Source organism: Gadus morhua, chromosome 11 (genome assembly GCF_902167405.1).
Source record: "Gadus morhua chromosome 11, gadMor3.0, whole genome shotgun sequence".
Lineage (NCBI taxonomy): Eukaryota > Metazoa > Chordata > Actinopteri > Gadiformes > Gadidae > Gadus > Gadus morhua.
In genome coordinates, this window is record NC_044058.1 from 9,631,359 (window position 1) to 9,656,957 (window position 25,599).

Genomic DNA, 25,599 nt, shown 5'->3' on the forward strand with positions numbered 1-25,599 from the left:
CATGTTATAGGCGCACATCTCCACTACCTCACTGAGGGAGGGACCATGTTGACTTAGGGACACAACTCGCAGGGACGTCTGCGGAAGAAGCGGAATAGCCATGGATAAGACAGCCGTGGTTAAAGTTGGGGCCGCGGCGAGCGCTAGCGTTTGTGTTCTCTTTGGTGGTGTGGTTCTCGCACAATATATCGTCGCCAAGAAGAAGCGAGCGGGAAAGAAAACACGAATCATCGAGATGGTGAGTGGATCATGCATGCTTCTCTGCTGTGCGCTGCGCAGCCGCAGATTCCAACCAAAATATCACTGGTTGGGTAGAGGTCATTAGCTAGCTAGTTCCAAAACGTAACGTTTCATCAATGACATTGATCTACGTCTTTGGCAACTAATAATCTATATCAATGAATACAATAGCATCTACGTATTATTCAAACCGGTTGGTTAAACACATTCTTGTTACGTTAGTTAGTGTAATGTGAGCAAGGCGTCCAGCACTCTGGTTTGCATAGCATTGGCCAACAGTCAGACGTTGCGAAGCCATTCGTAGTTGTCCAGCTGTTTTGTACTGTATGTTCTGGTCTGAAACGGCATCACACACAAAACACACAGCTGTATAATGCTACTAATATATCTATTTGCGGTGTGTGTTTTGTAGTCTTGATTGTAATTCTCTCAAGTAACCGTCAATACAAGTTCCATGGAAGCTCTGTGCTGAGCCTGACTTTGTTATGTCGAATGCTTGGTCACTGTTATCTTAAAGTATATATTTTTATTCTACTGATGCTAATGATTCTAAATACTGGTTAAGAGGATCTGCAATAACTGAGTAAATTAACAGTTTCAGTATCTGAAGTTGGGATCTTCATGATTACAACAAGTGACTAAAGAGTAAAGAATGCCACTGGGGTGTGGGAGGCTTTAGCTCTTGTTGTATGTGGCAGTTATGTGGTTATTACATAAGCTCTGTGTAGACCTGGCATCTTGTATTGAGATACATGGCAGATAGCCATGAAAGTGTTTTGCAGTCACCTTGACATGACATCGACCATGACAAAGCATTGGTGACCCCTTGGTTGTATTACTAGATCCAATCTGGCTTCCATGCTCCACATGCAAATAACCACGTAATGGCGAACACACACACACACACACACACACACACACACACACACACACACACACACACACACACACACACACACACACACACACACCATTTGTGCCTATACTTAGGTGTCAGTTTCGTCCCCTGACAAGCCCGATGGCCTTCGTTGAAATGCTTGAGATATGTTTTTTGCAGGGGCGACACACTGGGTGGGAAATTCTCTCACATAAGTGTGGAAATGGCCAAAATCTAATAGTGATTTTTTTATGTGGAAACTTGAGGGTAGCTGGCTGCAGGTTGGCCTTGTTGCCTCTGTCTTTGAGACTGTAAAGAGCCAACGACAGGACTGGTCATATTTTTACCTTGTAACTCTCAAGCTAGGCTATTACGTTTATTGTTCAAATGGTATAGCTTTATGTTACCCATTTTTCATGTTCGATTTTTTGTAGGTAGGTACTAATACAACCTTTGCTGTGTGTTAGGCAGCAACAATAGCCTGGGAACCAGACAAATCTGCAAGTTCATGTTTTATTTGCCCTGGCATCAGGCCCCCCTCCAGTAAAGAACAATTTCCTGCACACTTGGCCCAGTCCAGACCAATCATAGCAGTGTATCTAATGTAAGGTGTGTTTGATAAAATTACTATGTAGAGGAGTGCCTTATGGGAGTGCTGTTAAGGCACTTAAAAATAACCAAGATGGCTTCCGCTGATGTGAAACATGTCACATTGACCTAGCATATCTGCTAGGTCACATTGACCTAGCAATGTGACTGTTTATACTATTTTTTTTTAATTGCTCTGATTTTAGGTCTATCCAATTGTGCAGAGGCATTGTGGTCTAATTGATCTGGTGATGTGAGACTACGGCAACAGCGCTCAGTTATAACTTGGTGCCCTACTGGCAGAAACCCCCATCTCAAATATTAAAACCACACTCAAATAACTGCATTCTGTGGCCTACCAAACAGTAGCTTAAAGCACTGTTATTCTACCAAACATGTCATCTTTCCTACGTTGACATGGGTAGTTCAAGATGTGTTGGGAATAATTAATGATACCTGTAAATCTGTCTATTGGTAATAGCCTAGGCCTCATCGCTGCGGTCATGTGTTTTCCAACAGTTGTCGATATGCGTGGCACAGCGCATCTGCTAAATTACCCTATCCCTAACCCCTCAATTTATTAACTTTTCACAATATGACGGCAATGTACATGTCCATTCATGTCAGCATCTGCATTCAATTTGACAGAACAGATGGACTACTATTAGCAATATATACCTTATATAGGCTCATAATATATAACGTAATTTATGTAATACATCTACGAAATCAAACAGTGGCTTATTAGAGACTGAACCTCATCGATGAAGAGAATGAAGTAAAGTTGGACTGATTACAATTGTTGAATACATGTTCTGATGCATATAGAACAAATGCAGCACCATTCAATTTAGCATAACTACTGTGTACTGACAGAGTAAATAGTTTTCACCAGCGCGAGTTGTATGATATGACAGCTGCTGTTGACAAAGTTTGCATTTACTTTTTTTGGTCATCTTTAATTCTTTCGAAATGTTGCCAAACTTTAGATGTTTGTCTTCCTGTGTATCTTTCTAGATGGTATCTTTTTTAATGGTATAGAATGTGCTCTCATGATGATTGACTATTAGATACGGCAGTAATCAAATGTAGGTCAGCCCTAAATGTCGGGTACGTGTAGAACTTCCGGTCTGTGCTTTAGTTCAGTGGCAGAGGCCAGTGTGAAGAACATCTGTGTTTGATGACACTGCCTGGCCCTGGGGAGAAGGGATAAACATCCGGCCCAAATCCCTGTCCAATTCCTCTGCTGCCTCATTTAATAATACCTTCTCTTTTATTTTTTACAAAAATGCTGATCATTTATCGAATTAAACATTAAATAGCAAATTCAACTGCAAACCCAAACTATTTTACTTATTTTGTAATACCATGAATTATGCCAGGATTGCGTCTTTTTGTGCTTTATTCATTTCTGAAATAATATACTGTACCTTTTCATTAAATCAACAAATAAACTGAAAGAGGAGGGACAATACAGGCCTCTGTCTCGAGGTCCCGTCATCATTAGTATGTTTAAAGGGGCAGTGGACCCACAGTGTGTGTGAAGATGTGTTGTCAAGTGGTTTATTTTGATGTCTGCGTCCGAGGGAGGGTTAAGCTTCTCGTCCACTAAAATAATGCCACAGTGTGTGGCACATATAAAACATTGCTCATTATAACAGCAATGTTATAGCATATATCATACACAAAGATGGTAGTAAAACAGTATCACAAAGTTGTCAGGGGTAGTTTCCATGGCATAACACCTCCCTCCTGCCTAGAACTCTCAGCCAAAAACATTTTTTTATTTTTTTATTTCATAGTGTTGTAATTTGGGCAGAAACAGGGGGTTCACTTACACTTTAAGTGCTGGCTCAGAGATCAAGATCAGATTTTTAAGACTGACACGGTTGCTAGGCACCCAGTTGGTAGTTGAGATATAGATTTTTCACAGGATCCATCGATTGTAATGTAAGATCTGTAAGATCTGTTAACCCTGCTAACCCTAACCCTAACCCTAACCCTAAGTCTCAGTAGAAGCTATATATGAGATGTATGCTATTGTTAGGATGTTGTTCAATGCTGTGCGTAATGCGTATACTACATTTTACTTATTTCTTAATTTCACAGATGTTTTTTTATCCAAAGCTACTTGCAGCAGAGGTATTGATAGGATCTTTCATCCTTTAGCTGGTAGGGATCAGGATTCTTGCTCAAGGATGTCTACAGGTTGACTTCATATATTGTGGTATGAACCCAGACGCTACCGCTGGTTGTCAAACATCTTAACCATGCAATATCCTGCACGTGACATATTTGATTTGAAGTCTGGCTCTTCTCTGCACTTCGCCCTGTTGACCACTAGAGGGTTCCCAAATCCAACATGTCACTTTCATAGCGCTCCAACTTTTGGGCCAGGTTCAGAGCCAAAGCTATGAACATTTATGGGGTGTTATCCTCAAAGTTATTTGTCAAACATGAAAATATAAGTGAGGTTTTTACAGCCAATTTTGTTGCAGACCAAGAAGGCCAATGTTAACGGATACGATGCGGCTCCGGTGTAAGTGCCATATTGGCTCGGCTACCAGATCGGCTCGGGGTCCGTCGTCTGCTGATTACGTCACACAATACGCTATCTACAGCGATAAGGTCTTTTATGGCTTAAATTAAAGAGCCTGTAATGATCTTTCATTTTGAACATAGACCATTCCCAACCTATCTGTATGGATAGTTTTCTTCTAAAAACAAAACATCCCTCGGAATCATCTTGACTGTTAAGATAAGCCGTCCGTGTTGCCAGATTGGGCACATTTTCAGCCTGATTTGGCTACTTTGAATCACGTTAGGCTGGAAAAACGGGACATATGCCCAATCTGGCAACACAAACCGAAACTAGACAGACCTACTCGCGCTCACACATGTGCTCGCTGTGGTTGCTATGACGACAGCCAGAGCTACAGCACAAAACAGCCAATCACAACTGTCCCTTAGCAGCCAATCACAATGTAGCCTACGCCCATTCAAGCGTACAGCCAATGATATTGTGTAACGTAATCAGCAGACGACGGACCCCGAGCCGATCTGGTAGCCGAGCCAATATGGTACTTACACCGGTACGGAGGCCGTGCGTGTGCCGGAACAGAATCACGTGTCAATCACTGCTCAAATGTCTCCCAGGTGCAGATGCAGAACGTGGCTCAATTTAAGGCCCATTCACACCCTAGGGTAAATACCTTTACTATGTCCATGGTAAATACGGATACGTACCGTTTCGTCTGGTCCCGGTGGTGTTTCGTCCGTCAATGGGCCCGTCGCCTCTGAGCTTACGAATCCGGAGTGCTCCGGGAGAAACAGAGCAATACCACCGGAAATTGAGGCGGCAGTATAGTCAAAAGTCAGACCATTCGCGAAAATAGATAGAGTAGTATAATATCTGATATGTATATATATTGTCATTAACGTTTAATACTTACATTTTGAGGTGATAATCTGCGGGTTGGTGAGGGGTGTCACATGCCACCGCACACCTTTTGCACTTTTTTTTGCCGATTTCGGATGACACAAAGCATAATCATCTCTACAGATGTAATGTTTGCGATTGTCGATGCCGTTAATTTGTGAAACGGCAGTCACTGCCCTCTAGAGGATTTATTGCGTAACATCCATAACAACACTGAAACCAGACGGAGGTATGAAGGGTAGTTCCGGAGGCAACGTTTGGGGCGGACGGACGAATTTCGTCCGGATCCGGAGGTATGAATCGGCGGGGTTTCACCCGTTTCGGCTTCGTGTGGACGGGGCCTCAATGTCTATCAACGTCGTTGCCTGTATTACCCATGATGATACGTTGTGAATAGGGCCTATTATGATGAGATTTTTTTATAGAGTTTTAGAAAAAAACAAGGGCATTCTTGCTGGCTAGCAGTCAGACATTGCCAACCACTATGACAATGGTTCCCATTGTAAGAGCCGGAAATGCAGCATGTATAGGACGTTAGGACATGTGGTGAACTTTAAACATTGACAATGCAAACATTCAAACATGATGAAACTATGGCCACTGTATAGACAGAATCATTATGATTGGCTAAGTCGGGTTATCAGAACTGATGATCACAACTGTACACGCTACATTTTAAATAGTTTGACAGACAGACTACTTTGGAGACATCTAATCCGAGGGCTTTCACCATGATGATGATGGCAGCGATCCAATGTGGCCCGGGCTGATAGGGGAAATGAAGACGGGGGGGTTGCAGATAGGGCTGCAACTAACGATTATTTTAATAATCGATTAATCGGTCGATTATTTTATCGATTAATCGATGAATCGGATAAAAAAAATAATGAATGAATTGCCGCATCTTTATTCAAAAACGGAACATTACTTCAAATACACAGTGCAGACTGAAGTGTAAAAACACCAGGTTATTGCTCCAATGTCCCGCAACTATTAAAAGTAATGTTAAATGACAAAAAAATAAGAAAACATAGCTGGGATAAAAAAAAACAGGCAATGTTTGATATACATATATATATATATATATATATATATATATATATATATATATATACATATATATATACATATATATATATATACATACACAGTGTACAAGGGAAGTTCATGGTTAACCGGTCAACCGATAAGATCTTTAACCTTAAAATTAAATCATCTTAATTTCACTGAGATGACAGGAGATCGTTACCATTTAAGACTCCTTGAAATATTACTTGTATTTTTGCTTTAATTGTTGATAAGATAAGATCATAGTTCAGGATAGGACGTTAAACAGGTCATAATTCCATCTTTACTATCTATTTTATATTGCCGGGAAAACAGGTTTTCGCCAAAATCTCAATTTTTTTTTTTTTTTTTGCATTTGAATGCATCAATCATAATACTGAGCCGATCTGAACAGATCATATTTGACACTGTTTGCGACTTTTTTTTTTAAGCTAACTAGCTGTCCTGCCGATTTTAACATGGATTTAAAAACTGGATTACTATTTTTAACTGACGGGACTTTCTACACCGTCCGGTTGTGTGATTGCTACCGCTGCTTTGAACTCCGAGCCCGTCTGCACACCGTCTGCAGCAGCAGCAGCAGCAGCTGACAGTTTTCGGTTGGACTAGAGGGATACGGACTTTTATATAGGTCTAGGTACACTTGACAGTGTGAGTATAGTACGGTCTACAGCTGACAGCTATGCGTACGCCTCCAAATGCTTCCGAAACTCCACCGGAAGTTAGGAGATGACGTATCTCTCCTCAGATGCCGGCAAAATTACCTTGATAAGTAACCTGTTTTCCGTCTTGTCATCGTTGCTATTAAATTAAAAATGTCTCTTTTTACTTAATTACTTACTTTACTATTTTACTCTTTTTAATGTCTCTTTTCGCCGCATTCTACGACGTCTTTCTGTTGGTGTCGGGTCAGCCATCTCTTCTTCGTTCGTTACTAGACTCCGGTTGCATTGTGGGATAGCGTAGTGAACTCCGTTGTTTACTGTGGCGGTAGTACGCATTCGGAAACGTTTTCCGTACTACACAATGCGTACTGAGCATTCGGACGCGCTATATTTGTGGCGTACTACAAAATGCATACTATATTTCAGTCAAGGATGAGTATTCAGATTCAGCCAAAGCTTGCTGTGGGCGTGCATGAATGAACCAACCTGTCGGCGGCAGGCTGTAAACAGTGCCGCGCCTACGAGTGACGTATTCATCGCGCGACACAACGAATCGATGAACAAATTCGTTGCCAACGCTTTCAGTAATCGATTTTTATCGATTCTATCGATTCGTTGTTGCAGCCCTAGTTGCAGATATGCTAGGTCTAGTCTAGAGTAAGTATCACAGTTGCTTTTATACAGGATATGATTGTAATGACTGCAAACTGTTTTCTTCCTTGTAACTAAAGTGTCCTGTTGCAGGAAATACAAGAGAGTAATCAAGAGCCAGGCGTCCCTCAAAGTGCCCTTCATTTAGGGCTGGGTAAAAAAAATCGATTTAATCGATTTTGGATCGATTTCATTTAAATTTTGCAATCTCGATTCATAGGGCATGAGATCGATTTTTTTTTTTTGTTACCATTATTATTTTTGCACTTTACTAAACAATGCCTTAATGCAATTTGCAGTGATAGTATGTTGTAGTTCAAGTACACTTTCACTTGCAATTCCTTTCTAATTTCAAAATTGCACTTTTGAGACTTGAGACGGTTTTGTTTACAGCTAAAGTATAACTGTCCAATTTACAAGTTTGCATTAGTTGTTTAAGATGAAGAGAAAAAAATAATGTACAATTGTGTTTTGTAACACAATTGAGCCATTTTTATTATTTAAGAGCAGATTGAATCGAATAGTGATTAATAGATTCGGAACCTTATGAATCGAAATCGAATCGATTTAGGAAATTGGCCATGATTCCCAGCCCTACCTTCATTGCATGTAATAAAGGGCAGGTGCTGTAAGGACAGCGATCAGGGCTAGCAAATCAGCAGAGCCTCACAGTAGGGAGATTATATACCTTAGGGCAATGCATGTTTTGGGATGGGCCAAAGGTAAGTGACGAATGGTTGATTTGTGTGTGTGAGATGCGGATGTACACTTGCACTGTGCTGTTGTGCACATGCTGACTTGCACAAAGTCGTCGATAATGTTGTGGTACGATAGCTGCTTGCCGATCTCCTGATTGATTCTGTTTTATAGCAAGTTCACTGAGGCGATCCTGTCCCATGGATGACCTCAGGTAGGTCTTAATGAGCTTTAGCTTTGAAAAGCTTCTCTCTGCTGTGGTCAAGGTCACAGGGAGAGTGCATGCCATTTTTAGGGCAATCCACAGATCGGTTACAGTTCCTTCACCAGTTTTTTGTGGATGAGGGAGAGAAGCTCCAGTGCAGTCATGTTATCCAAAGGCAGGCTTGGCGAGTTGCTAATTTCAAGAGCCAGTTCCTTTCAATCAATGTGATCTTGATCTCCAGTGCTAAATGTGCTGCGGAACTCATCGCAATGGTTGGACAATACCTCACCATCCAAGTTAAGCACGGAACCAAATCTTGTTCTCACTTCTGCCATTGCTTAAAACCTTTCCTTTAATGACTCCACGGTGGTGTCCACCCCCACATTACAGAATGTAATCTCTAGCCTATTCATGGCATCTCAGATAGGCCAGTCTGGGGCTTCATAGGCAAAGTGTTTTCTTGTACTTTTAAGCTTCTTCTCTTTAAGCACAGCCTCCACAATCACCTCCTCACGCATGCCTTTAGCAGACGCCTGAGCTGCAGCAAAGCCTGTGTCTCTGTATATTTGTCAGTGAGGTATTTGCAATCATTAGGTCAACTGCCCCGTCAAGCTGTATTGTGGCAGACTGCAGAAGCTTGCTCACATAGTTTTCTTGATTGAGGATAGATATCATTCCATACCACTGTGCAAATGTCAAACCTCCTCTGCCAAAGCTTGAGCTTCAACCTTGGTCAGGGTATTTGTGGCCGTGCCCCTGACCTCCAACAGTGCCTCCCTTATGTTAGAGCCTTGGTACCGCACGGCCTCTATGCTGTTGACACGGCTCTCTAACCTTGTTTCTGTCTAACTCACATGGTCCTTCGAGTTTGCCCATCTTTGTTTTGCTACTGAGAACAGGTTGTTCAGTTTCTATACAATGCCAAAAGAGCTGATGGCATCTGCGGACCATTTTGCTGCACCAGCCCCAACCAAGTTCAATGTATGTGCCCCAGATGGAACATAAAGTGTGTAAGGATTTTTCTCAGCAGCCTTGCTTGACCGCCTTTGTTCCTCCCCTTCATATTGGCCCCGTTGTCGTACGGCACTCGTCAAAAGGAAAATTCAGCAGCTCAAGCCTGTTTATTAAAGATGATAATCCAAGACCTTAAGTTTGGGAAGCCTCAAGAAAATCCTAGAAAGTGCTTTCAAAAGTTAGTTAAATATTTTTTTAACTACAGTATAGAAATAGGGGGAAAGAGCAGCTTTGGGGCCACCTGATGACTTTAGGGTCCCTATGCAACCGCAAACCTGCATATAGCAAGAAACTGCCTTGTTTATTCCAAAAAATATTCCATGTTATTCCTTAAATTAGTGTTTGCTGAATAAACACACTGGGAGCATATGCAGGCAGCAATGATGAATGTTTGCCTCTGGCCTCGACTTAAAGGGGATGCTGGCACGCTTTGCTAAGACACTGCCTGTGTATTCAAAAGAAAATGACTGTTTGCAATGCATATACGGTATGAGGCGATCCGCCAAAGGTCTTGATGGAATTAACTTGCACACCTAAAGTCAAAGGGGAACCACTGGTTTAGACTGAACACACTGTAGCAATTAGACCCCCTTCTGAAAGCTTTATCTACTTCTGCGCAGATCAGTTTCTCTTCGATAGAATATCCGCGCAACAACAAAGGAAACATGGCGTATTTCCTCTCCTCCTGTTTTTGGGTGCCGGCCCAGGCTCTGAACTGTCTCCAGCAGTTCTGGAGTTCTGCTGTGTGACATATTAGGATTCCTGGATCCCAGATTATATAGGCGCTAGTAATGCGGCGCAACAGCTGGATGCATGTGGGGGAACGCTGACCATGATAGGCTTGTGACTCTGTACCTCGCCCCCTCATATGGGGCCAGACCCCATCCTTCTTTTTCTTTTCTTTATGGTTGTAATTGTATAGTCTATTTTATATCGTGTGATAACGTTGGCTGTATCTTGCTTGTGTGCTCTAATTGTATATCTTTGGAAAAAAGCTATTATAAAAATGGAGGTGGATGTCAGAAATCTGCATGAAATGTCTTTATAAATCTCCCTAAAATCTCCTAACAATTCATTATCTTAACGTATGCATACAAGAGTTTCCACTCTCCTCTTTAGCAGAGTGAGCCCCTGTACTTGTCACCGATTTCTTCAGAGGTTTTCAACAGTCTAAAGGCCCATTCACACCCTGCGGTAAACGGATAGGAACCCTTTCGCCGGGTCCCAGAGGTTGTTTCGTCCGTCAGTGGGTCCGTTGCCTCTGAGCTTATACGAATCTGGAGTGCTCCGGGAGAAATGGAGCAATACCAATGGAAATCGAGGCGGCAGTATAGAGTCAGATGTCCAACCATTCGCGAAAATAGAGAGTAGTATAATATTTAAGGTGTGTGTGTGTGTGTGTGTGTGTGTGTGTGTGTGTGTGTGTGTGTGTGTGTGTGTGTGTGTGTGTGTGTGTGTGTGTGTGTGTGTGTGTGTGTGTGTGTGTGTATTGTATTGAACGTTTTATACTTATATTATACAATATACCTGACCTTTTTATTTTATTGTTCACCTGCTTTGGCAATGAGTTGTAACTGATCATTTAAAAATGGCGCAACATTTTGAGGTGATAATCTGCGGGTTGGTGGGGTGTCACAGGCCTACACTTTATGCGCTTTTTTTGCCGACTTCGAATGACACAAAGCAAAATCATCTCTACAGATGCCATGTTTGCGATTGATGATGCCGGTAATTTGTGACTAGAGAGTCACTGCCCTCTAGAGGATGTATTGCGTAACACCCATAACAACGCTGAAACCGGAAGGAGGTATGACGCCTCGTGCCCACTGCCTCCGTCCGTTGACTGATCCCTAATGACTTTTAATGGGGACGGACGCGCAATGCATTGTGGATCCGTGCGCTGAAGGCTCCGTCAGCGACGGATCCGTCATCCAATCAGATCACGCATGCAAATTTAAGCACTCTGACACTACTCGTCCTTTGACACTACACGTCCTTTGACTGACGGTGCAGTGGGCACAAGGACAGTTGATGTATCATTATTCGACAACAAAAATAGAAATAAACAAGTAATACAGGAGTACATAGACAAATTCTATAGCTATGTTCAAATTTATACAGATGCGTCGAAGGACTCGGGTAATAAAGTAGGGGTAGCTTTTACTGTACCGGAATTTCGAGTGAAAATAGGGAAGAGGGTTAATAATGAGGTATCAGTTCAGTTTATACATGTGAACTGCTGGGAATACTGTTGGCAGTGCAGTGGGTGGAGGACAACAGGCCATTAAGGTCAGTTATTTGCTCAGATTCCAGTTCAGCATTAAAGAGCCTACAGTACAACCGTTCCGAAAGCAGACCAGATATTTTGATTGAGGTTCAACAGACATTATACCGTATTCAAATGATGGGGCTTATAGTGTTTTTTTGTATGGGTTCCAGCACACATTGGGATTAGAGGAAATGAAATGGCACATAAGCTTGCAAAAGATGTTACAAAAAAAAGCATAATTGATATAAGTATAAATATAGGTAAAACTAAAATTAAAGGGATTATTAAGCAAATACTGAATAGGAGATGGCTGAAGCAGTGGGAAGAAGAGCGGAAAGAAAGATGGTTTTACAGAGTGCAAAGAAAAGTGGGAGAAATGAGATGTGGAGATAAGAGCAGAAGAGAGGAGTCGGTTCTAGCAAGACTGAGATTTGGGCACACAGGTACCGCAGAACATGTTATAATGCAGCGTGAGAGATATGAGGAAGGCAGAAGGCAGATGAGGGGAAAATTCAGAAAAGAAAAAGTAAGTTTTGATTTAATACACATTTTACATTTGAATTCCAATAAGTGTCTTAGGGTAACTAATTTGGTTTTGAAAATATAGGTTCTAAAGTATTTTAATTATTATCTTTATTTTATTTTTATTTTATTTTTAATTTTTTTATTTTGAAGCGAGGTTGATATTTGTGCCAAACTCCATACCAGTAGATGGCGGTAATGCATCTTTAAGTTGTTTACCAACCGCCAAAAAACAGGACACAAGAAGAAGTGGGCAAGAGACGTGACGGCCTTGCAGGAACGCTACTTAATTCTTCAGAAGATGTGCTTTAGGGCCGTGCAGAGACCCTTTGAGGGGCAGGGGCTCAAATTCCAAAAAGGGCACATGTAAATCCACAATACTGTACACCTTAGAATGAAATATGGAGCCTTACATCAGACTACATTCACACAAATATTATCCATCCAAAATGCAACATTCTGACTTCAAACTATGTGATTGAAATAAAGTGTGTGTGTGTGTGTGTGTGTGTGTGTGTGTGTGTGTGTGTGTGTGTGTGTGTGTGTGTGTGTGTGTGTGTGTGTGTGTGTGTGTGTGTGTGTGTGTGTGTGTGTGTGTGTGTGTGAGAGAGAGAGACACAAAGAGAGAGAAAGAAGAGTGTGCGTATGTGGAACATCTGATTATTTTCTCAAAATATAAGGAGAGTTGAGCATATAAGTACAATTTTTTCGCCTTCTTAACTTCATTCAAGGATGTCAGGAATGATACTAACATCTGTATGAGAACTTGTAGTTTAATTTGATACCCTGGTCGCCACCCAAGCCTTAGAATTGATCTCAGTACAGAGGATACAGCAGGTTAATCTCAATAGCGGAGTAACCGCAATTGCGTTCATTTTAGTTGTAACGCTAACACCTTAATTTGTTCGCGGATCACTATAGGGATATCTAGCAGAGTTGTACCACAATTTCGGGAAGATGAAATAGCCTAGGGCACTTTTACTTAACAGCCTACCTGCCTTACTAGTACTACTACTAGTGCCAACTTGCATAAACTAGCCTACTGCCAGAGACAATGAGACAGAGTAGACATGAAACGGATTTGGCCATGTCATGTGGCCAAGTAGTTAGTATACAGATTCAATATAACGATGTATGCTTTCTAGGGCTGTAACGATACACAAACTCACGATTCGGTTTGTATCACGATTTTTGACCCACGGTTCGATACATCCCATGATTTTTTGAAATAGTCAAATATCCTTATTAGCACTTCTTATTAGGCTATGTAGCTTAAATAATGACATAATCAGGCCGTATAGAATGCAACATGTTTAAAGGCCCACTATGCAACTTTTTTAGCTAAAATTACATCAAGTATGCAGGTTGAGAGTTATGCTGATGGTTCTGCATCCATTTCTTGGTCGATTGGTGGGTGTGTCATTTACCCATGTCGCCTCTCCAGTGAAAAAGCGCATATGCAACTTGCTCTGTTCGGACCGACACAATCCGGATGTGACGCAGCGGGAAGTATCCTCGAAAATGTAGTCAGATTGTAGTTTCGCAAATGCTTTACGGCACAGACACACACCCAAACATGGCACCGGCTAGATATAAACAGCCAGTTGCGAGGCAATTGTTGCATTCATCATGGATCAATCGACTGATAAGGGACCCAAGAGGCGACCGTCGACGGAACAAAAGAAGAATGGACCAGAAAAGAGATCAGACACGAGTGAAAGGGGAACTATGCAACTTTTTTGGCTTGATTTACCTTAATATAACAGGCTAAGAGTCATTGCGATGGTTCTATTATACATTTTTGTTCGATTGTTCGTTGTTTCGACTCACCCTTGCGCATCTTGGCGGAGAAAAGGAATATGTTTCTGCCGGCGACCCGCCGCCCACTCTCACGGGAGTCTCGGGTCTCGCGAAGTAACGAATTGCTTTACGGCACAGACCCCCAAACACGGAACCGGCTCGATATAAACACAAGTCACTAAGGGATTGTTATATTCATCATAGATCAGCCGAGAGACAGAGAAGCCCAATGTCGGAGGAACAGAAGAAGAGAAAAGGGAGACTGACCGGCAGAGAGGCCAGACACGAGTAAACGTTGGGCAAGCTTTTCAGGAATAGCGTGAACTGAAAGAAAAAGAAGACTGCAAATCAGACGCCGACTCGGCCGTGTTGCTTTTGAAATTGAAAGTACCCTTGGGTGACCTTTGTCTTCGTGGTATTCTTGATGTTGATAGTCTCTGTACAAATGTGTTTGCTCAACCATTTTGTTGTGAGCCCTGTAAAAATTGTTTTCTCGACCGTTTTGTTGTGAGCCCTGTATGTTTCTAGCTTGCTTGGTTGCAACCATATAAACACCTTTGTTTCCATGGGTGTTTTGCTGTTCGTCTGTCTCGTCCCCCAGATACAGACTGAATCCCCGAATCCAGGTTCTTGTTTATTTAGATTATTATGTTGGCCAAACCTCTTACACTGATTGTTCTGTTCAACCTAAGATAAAACAATTATAATCTAGGATATAAATTCTCCCCGTCAACTATAAAAAAGGATGGATTTATGTTTATTGCAATACAAATACACCCTTTTATGTATAACCTTGCCTACACTTTATGAACATCTACTTCGGACATGGCTCCACGCATTCGCCGGCTTCTTTGAAAACAAATGCACATGGCTCGCGTAGAAGTGCATGGGGAAGGGTCGTCAACGAGTTGTTACGACAGTGTTGTAAAATATCTACTACAAAGCTGTAGGGGGCGCTGTGTAGAGAAATGTGCGTGCCAAAACCAAGAAAACAGCGAAGAAATTCCCGAAGTTGCATAGTGGGCCTTTAATAGCCTAACTTTCAATAGATGGAGAAAAACCTGAATGTCATGAACGTCGCAATAACGAGGCGTTACGAGTAGCATATGTGTGTGCGCCAGAATGGCAATGTGCGTATGCGTGTGTGAGTGACGTCAGCGAGTGAGTGGACGATCGAGGAGAGCGAGCGGCAGCGCGTGTGTCTAGTGAAGAAGCGAACGAGTCCGGTAGAATAAAGTACCCATCCTGTCAATAATCGGTGGCCGCTTCATTCCGACCTATAAGCAGAATAACTGCCAGTCAAATCACACAAAACACTAGAGACAGGATCACACAGGCCCCCTCTGGATAAATGTCGTTCATATCGCATATGAGCAATTCGACGGCTGTGGAGAAATGCGATCCTCCGTAGCCACGGAGGATTGCAGTCGCATACTTACGGCATCGATAGGAGGGGGCGCTGTCAGTAGACTATTATTTAGACAAATTATTAGCAAATTTCAATCGGACAATTTGACCGCAGAGTTAGAAAGGGCGTATCGCGCTTCTGCCTTCTCACACCGCAAGACAGGTTCGTGGCTTTGAGTATCGCGATTTTCGGTTTGATACGCGTATCGTTACAGCCCTAATGCTTTCCCTTTGCATTCTCAAAAGGTTTCCAAGATAGGTTAGCTGTATACCTAGCTGGTAGGCCATAGAAAATAAACCGAGTGGAAGCCACTTTCACAGGTCAGTTAAAACGATGCTTGTTGAAAAACCTTTGATGGCAAACATAGGCCTATACTTCAAAATGACACTACAAAACGAGATAACTGTTAGTTTATTTAGCATTATCAACTTAATGGTTTTGGAAACAACTGTCTGTGTCTGACTCTGTAATGATCTTTCCCTGCGTTGTACCGTCTCTTAAAACAACAAGGGCATCTTGCAGGCAGGCAAAGGTGAAAGGTCATGTTGACAGACCACTCAAAAGGGCACTTTGGTCCTTCAGAGGGAAAAGGGCAGGGGCTCGGGCCCCCATAGCCCCCCCCCCCTCTGCACGTGCCTGATGTGCTTGTTAGTGATAGTAAAGGTAGCTATAAGACCTTGAACAAGGGGTCCTTTTCATCTATCGACCGGTTGTGGCTTGAAAAAGCTAAGTAAAGGTAAATAGTAATGTTCCATTGCACAGGCTCCAGGCATTTGGACTACGGATACAATGTTTCAATAGCGAGTGGTGTTCCATGGGCAGGAATCAGCATGGACAACATTGCAACAGTCACAGTTTAGCTCAATGCACAAAAAACGAGCATGTTCAGTCGCATGCTTTATTCAACGGTCACCTTTGAACCCTCTCACAAACCAAGCCAGGGTCCAGCCAATAGAATTTAAGCTTTTGTTGATTAGCAAAGGAATGTGGAGAAATGTCGCACATGCAATTTAAACAGCTGTTGGAAAGGGTTATGAGAAGCAGCATTGTTGTTGTACATTTGTGGTATCAGAATACAAAGAAGGTTAAAGGGACTTAATAACGGTATTATTAATGGTCTTCACTCAGTGTATGGAAGGACATCGTTAACCCAAAACAATACAAAATGCTGCTTCTGTTTCTCTCAGTTTTGGGCATTTTGTTGTTTGTGAATCCCTGTCTTGTTTGTCCTGTAGACCCGCAGTTCTAATTTACATAACAAATTTGAGCCAGGCTGAAGGAGAAGCCTGTCAACAAGTGGTTGACCCTTTGGTGACCCTTTAGCCCATTCTCTTCATCACACAGCAAGGATTGTGTTTCCTGTGAAAGCGAGTGCAGAGGACATGAGCTGCAGAACAGGGCTTGAGGGTCAGAGGTTACGGTTCTCAAACAAGGCCAGACAACACATCCCACCTCTACTGGCCCAATTCCAAATCTTTGGACTATTCTTGCCTTGCATTAGTAAAAAATCCTTGCATCAGTAAAGTCCAAAAGGTGTGTGTGTGTGTGTGTGTGTGTGTGTGTGTGTGTGTGTGTGTGTGTGTGTGTGTGTGTGTGTGTGTGTGTGTGTGTGTGTGTGTACCCGCGGTTGTAAGCACATTTTGCATGTGTTGACATGCGTCAAACACTACCGCCTAAATATCTTCTGGGTGTGTGTGTGTATTTGACTGCAGCAAGAAGGGGGAGGGTCTTCTTTCTCAAAGCTATTCTGGGCCACACCCCCTTGTTGCCGTGGCAATAAAAGCCCTCCTCAGGCAGATAACTTTTTCTTCTGGTTTAGTTTGGACAACAAAGCTGAGGTAAGCTTGTGTGTGTGAATCTGTCGGTGAGCCTGTGCGCTTGAATGTTTTCATATGTACATTAGGTAACGTAACGATTCTATGGATAAAATTACAATTAAATTCTTTATGCACAGTTGTCCTCCGTTGCTTGACTCTTGAGGATTTATAAGGGCTTTCACGCCAGCATTTGATTTAAGTTTGATTAAGAGCACATTGCTATGACTACAGGATAAAGCAGAAGTCAGTTTCCCTCCTGAAACACAGTGGACACTGTATTCGCCCTGCAGTTTGGCTTGGTCTAACTTCTCCAAAAATCCGGTCATGTTCATGAACAGAGAGAAATTACATTCCCAAGGGCAGAGGAATTCTTGGAATCTACAGAAGGGATTCTTGCGCTAACTCTTATTTCCTTTGTCTAACTTTCTTTCTTTCCTTATTTTCCACCTTTTACACGTTCTAACACATATTTTACTGCATTTGTTTGAAAGCTACTCTGGCTTGGCACTGGGTGTAAACGCTCATTACAACAACAACTCTGCCCGCCTTGCTTTCAAGCACAACATTGACTGCTCTCCGGGCATGGTGGTTGGAGAGTTTGCCTCCAGTTCTGGTTATGCAAGAACACCGCCTTGGCTATGGAGGGCATAGGTGTCCACTTACACACACACATCACCAGCATACCACACCAAGCACACACACAAACAAAAAACACTCATTACCTTTTCATGGACCAAGGCTGGGCGTTGATGGCACTACAACCTGGTTCTCACCAACAACCACCAGCATAATACTGGAATACTTTTAAAACACACACACGTATGCAGGAGATGTCCTTTTAGTGTTGATGCTTTGCATCATTAATATTGGGTCGGACAGGGCTTGTTGTGTTGAATGGATTAAGTGTATATTGTGATGAATATTATATGGGGAGTAAATATTATGCTCCGTCTGAGAGGCTCACATCAAATAAATCCGATCAGCTTGAGACCATAGCAATTGTGTAAATCGTAGGTCAGACTCTGGCCGACTGGCCGTGTATGTTAATTTTACAGACACATTCACGCACACTTATTTTAGCTTAAAGACACACATGCGCAGCAGCATTTCGGTAAGTATTAGCATTCTAGGAGCAGCTTGTTTTGCGAAGCGAGAGGCTGATTTGGCAGAGGCCTCTGGAAGGAATAAAAAAAGTATGAAAAGGAAAAGCAGGCCTGCCCCAGTTAGCTTGTTCAGTCCTTGAGTAATCCAGACAACAGCAAGCCCCTTAGGAACAGATGTCTAGCAACACAGGTCTAGCACAAGTCTTCTAGAAGGATACAGTCCAACTCGGACCACAGATCAAATAATGTCCCAGCAGTTTGTTGGTCAATCGATCAAATCTGATAATCCTAATAGTAGACATGATCATCCAAATAATTCCACTTGTGTAGAGCCTTGTGTGGTACCACATGCCTTTCTCCGGTCAGCTTCTCTGATCATGTGCAGACATGCCTCTCTCTCTCGGCCTCTCTCAATCACCTTGGTCTCTCTCTCTCTGTCTCTCAGTGAAAATGCCACCATGGTGACGAAGTGCTCCCATGCAATGAAGTCCTTCCCTCGCGACCTTTTCTTCTTCCCGTTATGCAATGTTTTCCTGCTGTGTGTACCAGCGGGGTGGACAGGCCTATTTCTCTCCCCTGTCTTGGGACAGGCTGTGTGTGTGAGTGGTTATCTTATTTTGTTTGAGACAGTTGGCCAAGGGTGTCGGGGGGTTGGTCTTACAACATGGTACTAAACAGCATCTGTTCTTCTGCAATGGCCAAGAATCGTGTTACTGCAGTGCAGGGGGGGCAGGCGTTTGGAGCTTTTTTTAGCTGTTGGAAAGCTCTTTGCTCTGCTGGTAAACTACTTTACCCACCTCCAGTGATGGCAAAACACACAGGCACAGGAACACGCACGCATGGGTGGGAATGGAAGGTCAGGCATTGATACTGTGTTTGTGAGCAAGCTCATGGCAAAGAGCCGTGTGGATGGATTGGAGAGTACTAGACCTCTAAGATGGTACCTGAATGGTAGGCCTGCCTGGATGAATAAATGCCCATTATGGATGCTGACTACTTGTTGAGGAAAAATATGAGCAGGGCCCTTCAACTTGAAATTAAAAAATCTCTATAATATAGCAATATTTCGCAATATTTGAAGGCAGTAAAATAAGAAACGTATATATATTCATTGCTAAAAAATAATGTGTCTTCAATTGCGCTGACTAAGGCAAAAAGCCAGCCTTGAATTTGTATTTGCATGACCACCTGAATAGGCACTAACCTAACCATGAACCATGTCTGTCTGTTTGTGCAGATGCCTCAGTTTGAGAAGAACACGGTACACATGAAGGACCCGGAGAGGGTGGAGCAGATCATCTGTAGCATGATCAAAGGAGGAGCATCCAAACTACAGGTATCCTAACTGCACTTTACATCTGGCTGCCCTGATACAAGTCGAGTGTGGAGCCACACATCTTATTGGTAAACAAGTATCCCCTGTGTATTGTATAGTCTGCTGATATTCTTAAATACTGTCGAAGTGCTCAAGACTTGTTCAGGCTTGGGTTTCCGGCTCAGTTGAGCCGAATGTGATTTCAATATAGTATAACAATATAACTATAAATACAGACTGTGTGACTATGCCATGAAGTCCTCTGTGATAAGATGATTTGTTTTACCACGCATCTTGTGCAGATCATCACAGATTTTGACATGACGTTAAGCAAATTTGCCGTCAACGGAAAACGCTGCCCGACATGTCACAGTGAGTATTGTAACGTGTGTGTGTGTGTGTGTGTGTGTGTGTGTGTGTGTGTGTGTGTGTGTGTGTGTGTGTGTGTGTGTGTGTGTGTGTGTGTGTGTGTGTGTGTGTGTGTGTGTGTGTGTGTGTGTGTGTGTGTGTGAATAATCAAGAATCTTACACACACAGTCAGTATAATTATTCATTCTCACTCATGGCCAGATTACACCTCTCACCTCTACTGGCCCCATTCCAAATCTATTAAAAAAACATTTCTCTCCTTTTCACCAATGATCTATTGTTGACTTGCATCAGTAAATAGTCCTGTTGGCAGGCTGTTATTATATCGTGTGTGTGTGTGTGTGTGTGTGTGTGTGTGTGTGTGTGTGTGTGTGTGTGTGTGTGTGTGTAGATATTATTGATAACTGTAAGCTAGTGACGGAAGACTGCAGAGAGAAGCTTCTACAGCTGAAGAATAAATACTATCCCATTGAGATCGACCCCCAGCTCACGATGGAGGAGAAGTACCCCTTCATGGTGGAATGGTGAGACACACACACACACACACACATGCACACGTACACGCAATATCTTGCATATAACAAACGCATGCACACAAAGATAAAATGCCTTGTATTTATTTAACAAACACACGATGCACTAAAAGCCTTTACATATCTCGCACACCCTCTCTCTGTCTATTCCAGGTACTTTAAGTCCCACACGTTATTGGTGGAGCAGAGGCTGCAGAAGGACAAACTGCCCGATATTGTGCGAGAGTCAGACTCAGCCCTCAGGTAGGACTACTCCCTCACCAGGCTAAAACTAGTGCTGCATGATTTGGTGAAAAGGTCATATTGCGATTATTGTGGACTATATTGCGATTTGCGATTGCGATATAATATACAAATGGTGTCATGAGTCTTCTTGCTTGGTTATCAAGGAAAATGCACACAGATTGCTGATCATTTTAAAATTTTTATTTCTCAACTCAAACTTAAACTAGCACAAAAAAATACAAAAACTAAAAAATGTGTACAGTATTTTTTTCAATATAACAATATTTTACAAAATTAAATAAATTATAAAAATATATATTTTTCAAAATAAAGGCATTTCTGATTTGATCATTTCAAATTTATTAGGTTTTCTCAATAGTACAACTAAATAAAATAAATGGAATAAATAAGAAAATGCCAATTTTATTTAATGTTTATTGCTTTTTTTTTTAAATTACATAGCAGCCTTTTTGCGGTTATACAATCGCAAAGGCTGATATCGCGATTCGAGTAATCATGCAGCACTAGCTAAAACTCCCTGTTGCTGTTTCATGTGGCCTCCTTTACACAGCAGTCCTTAATTTAATAACGTTGTAAACTCTTGTGACGTGTTTGTGTGTGTGTGTGGTCCACAGGGAGGGCTACGAGCACTTCTTCGACCGCCTCCACCAGCACAGTGTGCCCGTGTTCATCTTCTCCGCAGGTCTGGGGGACGTGTTGGAGGAGATCATCAGACAGGCTGGGGTCTACCTCCCCAACGTCAAGGTGGTCTCCAACTTCATGGACTTTGACGACAACGTGAGTTTCCCTGACTTCCAACTGCCATTGCTAGTGATGGTTTTAATGATTCTTTTCCTTGATTCAGTTCGCATCGGTCAGTTCGCCAAGAAGAGTCGTTCAGAATCGTTTGTTCGTGCAGTCGAGTTTCCAGCAGCGGTGAATCGAATCATGGACTGCACGGTTCTCGGCTGAGTCAGTCAGACTCTGCTCCTCCCTCGTTCTCGTTCTCATTCTCAAACGATCGTGGAAGTTGGTCATTAAATAGGGGTGTAGTTGATTATTGGATGTTTAACATATCAGCAAGATAATAGACTTGGGTGTCCCGGGTGGAGAACGTACCATGAAAAACGAGACAGATTGACGAGACACTCAAATATTGGATTAATCTGGCATGACACAGAAAGTACAAAGACAGCATGCATTTACCATGCTGTCTTTGTACTAAGCCTGTTCCCTCTTCACCATTCATAGTCAGTGAACGAACAGCGAGTCAGCGACTAGTGGGTCTGGGAGGAGTCGAGTCTGGGAACGAACGAGACGAGCGAGAGAGAAGAATCTGTTCAATTCGTTCTCGTTTAAGATTCGTTCATTCAAACTGATTTGGTCGCGAACGAACAATCACTAGCCGTTGCTCAAGGCTTTCACACACTCTTCATAGTGAGACCACTGGGGTTTATGGACTATTGTCCGGAGCTGTGAGTCTAAAGGCCCTGTTCATGATCAGCAAGGATCTTTGTCGCGCCCTTTTTTCAATTTTCTATGAGAACAGCGATGGCTATTTGTGACACTTGCCTCTTTCCAGGTTCTACGCAAGCTTTTCTATGCTAGGCTCTGCACTGATATGATTTTGCACTGTGTATTTGAGTCCTCCTCCTTGCTGTTTGTATGGTAACAGCACTAATGGCATTCTATGAGCAAGTGGCTTTAGGATGCACAAGCCCCCTGAGCTAAGTCCCAGTCTACTACTATTAGCATTTGCCGTGGAGGATTACAAGGTCACCCACGGGGAAGCGTCACTGTACCACTGACACTTGCTCTCCCGCAGTGGCGCAAAAAGTGGGTAGGCACTATATGCAGCGCATAGGGGCGCCGCACCAGAGGGGGCGCCAAAGCGATGGAAGTAAAATTATTTGAGTCTGCATTTTCTGTATTTAACAGTGTTTGTGTTAATGATATGATGATCAATAACACAGGCACGTCACTTATAAGGCGCCCCCCCGCTCCTTCTCCTCCCCCCCCTCCTCCCCACATGGCGCTCCAGTGGGCGCCCCCTCGAGCACACGTTGGAGGCGAGCGCCAGAGTGTTTTCATTTGAACACGAAGCTTGGAAAAAAATCTATTCAGATAAGTTAATAAACAAAAAGAGACTGAATCGTTCTACGCAGTATCGCGATGCATCGAAAGAATCGATTATTTTTCCCACCCCTATTGGTTACCGTACTCCTGCTTGCGTTGCATTGGAGTCTATGGACAGACGTGGCCGATGTATTTCCTGGGGAACAGACCGATACAACCAGATACAACTAACAACCACTCATTTATTTTCAGGGCGAATTGCCCCAAGATATATGGCTATATCTAGATTATGTGGAATAACTATGTGGCTAAACCATTAATTACAGTAAAGTAGACCCTTTCGTGTAATGTTGCTTCAGTTTACCGACCAACTTGCATCAGTTCAATGCTCATATATCTCTCTCTCCCCTGCCTCCGTCCCTTCCAGGGCATCCTGAAAGGCTTCAAGGGAGAACTGATCCACGTGTACAACAAGCATGACGGGGCCCTGCGCAACACAGAGTACTTTAAGCAGTTCAAGGACAACACCAACATCATCCTCATGGGTGATTCCCTGGGAGACCTAAACATGGCCGACGGCGTGCCCAACCGGGAGAACATACTGAAGATCGGATTCCTCAATGACAAGGTAATAATCGGGGCGTCTGTGTTTGTGTGTGTGTGTGTATTTGTTTTGCGTATGTATGTATCTAGATTTAGACCTCACTAAACACCTCCCCTCACTTTGAGTTGATGAAGCATCAGTAAAATATAAGAAAAGATGCATATGGCAGAGCAAATAAAAGCTCGCAGATTGGTCTGGTTCCCAGGCTAGATGTTTTTATTCTACCCTAGTCCAGTGCCAAGGTGAATAATTCTTCCTCATCACATCAGGTGGACGAGCTGCTGGACAAGTACCTGAACTCCTACGACATTGTGCTGGTGAAGGACGAGACGCTGGAGGTGCCCAACGCCATCCTGCAGAAGATTCTATAATCACAACCCCACTGCTCCTCATCCCACCACACTAGACACTGCCCAGACCAACCCCGGTCGCTATGGCAGTGGTCCAAGACTGCGATTTTGCTGCAGCCCCACTAAGCCCCAGCTACATCCCAACGACGACCACTAGGTGGCCTCTCCCATTCTCAGATCGGTCTGAGGTTGTCACCAACTGCAGCAGCACAGACTGAATGGCCAATGGCTCGTCCTCCTGAAAAGACTTCTTTCCTTGACTCCTCAGTGAACTCTTTTAAGAACCCCCACCCACGAGCGTCTGTCTTTGTGTGTCTGCTTAAGTTTGTAACACTCGTCACCTATGTTCTGTTTGACCTGTATTATAAAAGAAAACACTTACGAAAAAATACATGAACTCTTATTATTTGCACATTGATACTTGTATCATTCATGTGATTATTTTTGATATTGTAATGCTCATATCAATGCAGGTTTGCATATCATAAACTGAATCATGGCATATGGTGCTCTCCTATTGGTCAGTCTCCCCAGCATGCATTGTAGAATGTCTTCCTATCGGCTAATATCCTTCCACTTATATCCTCGTAGGCATTTCACTCAAGATGTGTACATAAACATATATATCTACATGGCTCTGTTGTCATAGGAACCAAACAATATGAGGGTACGATCAGATGACACTTTGGAATGTTTCTCCTATTCAGGACACCTGGAGTTTTTTTTTCAACGACGCAAATAAGTATGTTAAAATATTATACAGGCATTTAATTTAAAACCGCAAGGACAGAGTATGGCTGCCAGAAAATATTTTAACATAAAATAGTAATATAGTTTTCCAATATTGGCAACAGAAAAAACACTAGGATGTCTGCCTGGTCGCCGGGCGAAGATCCATCTGTATCCTCTCAGTCTATCTGTTCAGGCATCTGGTTACAGTACACTTCATACCAGTGATCTCAGGTTTATTTAAGAAGGCAAAGTGGGAAATACCCTGATTGTTAACTTGGCAGAGAGAGGGGAACTACACACCACGGCTCTCCTCAGTAGTCGACAACACCTCTAATTTTAATGTCATCGCAATAACACAAGTACCATCTTATGAAAATACCAAAACACTTGTCTAGCAGTGTCTTCCCAATATTCAAAAAATCACTGGGGAGACAGCTTAATGTCAGCAAGATGGGTGTCAATGTTCAGCTGTTGATGTTAAGGGTGGAGGCATCTTGTGAAGCGCTTTAAAGTATTGTTGACAGCAGCCTGGCTTCAACACCACAAGCAGATATCTCAACACAGAGATAAGCCTCTTCTATGCCAATTTTCCTCAAAGTCCCATTTGAATACAACACAAGTGCAGAGGATGCCTCTGCCCTCGAGCAGCCTTTGTGTAGAAGGAGATTGGGACCGGCAGTGGTGTTAACTGCAGCTCATCCATAGCCTACTCAAAGTCATATTTGGTGTTTATTTTTTCACACACGATAATTAAATATGAAAAAGTTCAGATTCTAATTAAACGCTACCTCTAAGAAAAATATGTGTGATTTATATTTATGGGATACTGTCAGAGCCTAGATTCGCTCTACATCCGTTATAACTTACTTATGTTGGTTTTTCTCTATATAGGTGTGATTCAAACGTGTTGCGATCACCTGCATGTTGCCTTTTCTTATAGCTGAGTTAAAGAATTTGGAAAACAGTACTCTGAATAAAATGTGGGATGATGTCCATATTGTTATGTTATTCATTGCCAGGTCTTTCCTAAATT

The 25,599-nt window shown here is 42.6% G+C and overlaps 1 protein-coding gene across 3 annotated transcripts; it reads left to right on the forward strand.

The window, feature by feature from the left end:
• On the forward strand, positions 1 to 25,559 carry nt5c3a (5'-nucleotidase, cytosolic IIIA). 3 transcript variants are annotated; one of them, XM_030369656.1, is made up of 9 exons: positions 17,210 to 17,280; positions 18,808 to 18,961; positions 19,600 to 19,698; positions 19,980 to 20,049; positions 20,438 to 20,570; positions 20,733 to 20,822; positions 21,440 to 21,602; positions 23,308 to 23,508; positions 23,754 to 25,559. In XM_030369656.1, exons 2-9 carry the CDS (start codon positions 18,821 to 18,823, stop codon positions 23,853 to 23,855), a joined length of 999 nt encoding a protein of 332 aa, XP_030225516.1. In that variant the 5' UTR covers positions 17,210 to 17,280; positions 18,808 to 18,820; the 3' UTR covers positions 23,856 to 25,559. The 3 variants fall into 3 exon arrangements, with proteins under 3 accessions (XP_030225517.1, XP_030225518.1, XP_030225516.1); XM_030369657.1 differs by lacking the exons at positions 17,210 to 17,280; positions 18,808 to 18,961 and adding an exon at positions 1 to 238 and having other exon boundaries at positions 23,754 to 24,225; XM_030369658.1 differs by lacking the exon at positions 18,808 to 18,961 and having other exon boundaries at positions 17,129 to 17,280; positions 23,754 to 24,225.
• The last annotated feature ends 40 nt before the right edge of the window (positions 25,560 to 25,599 follow it).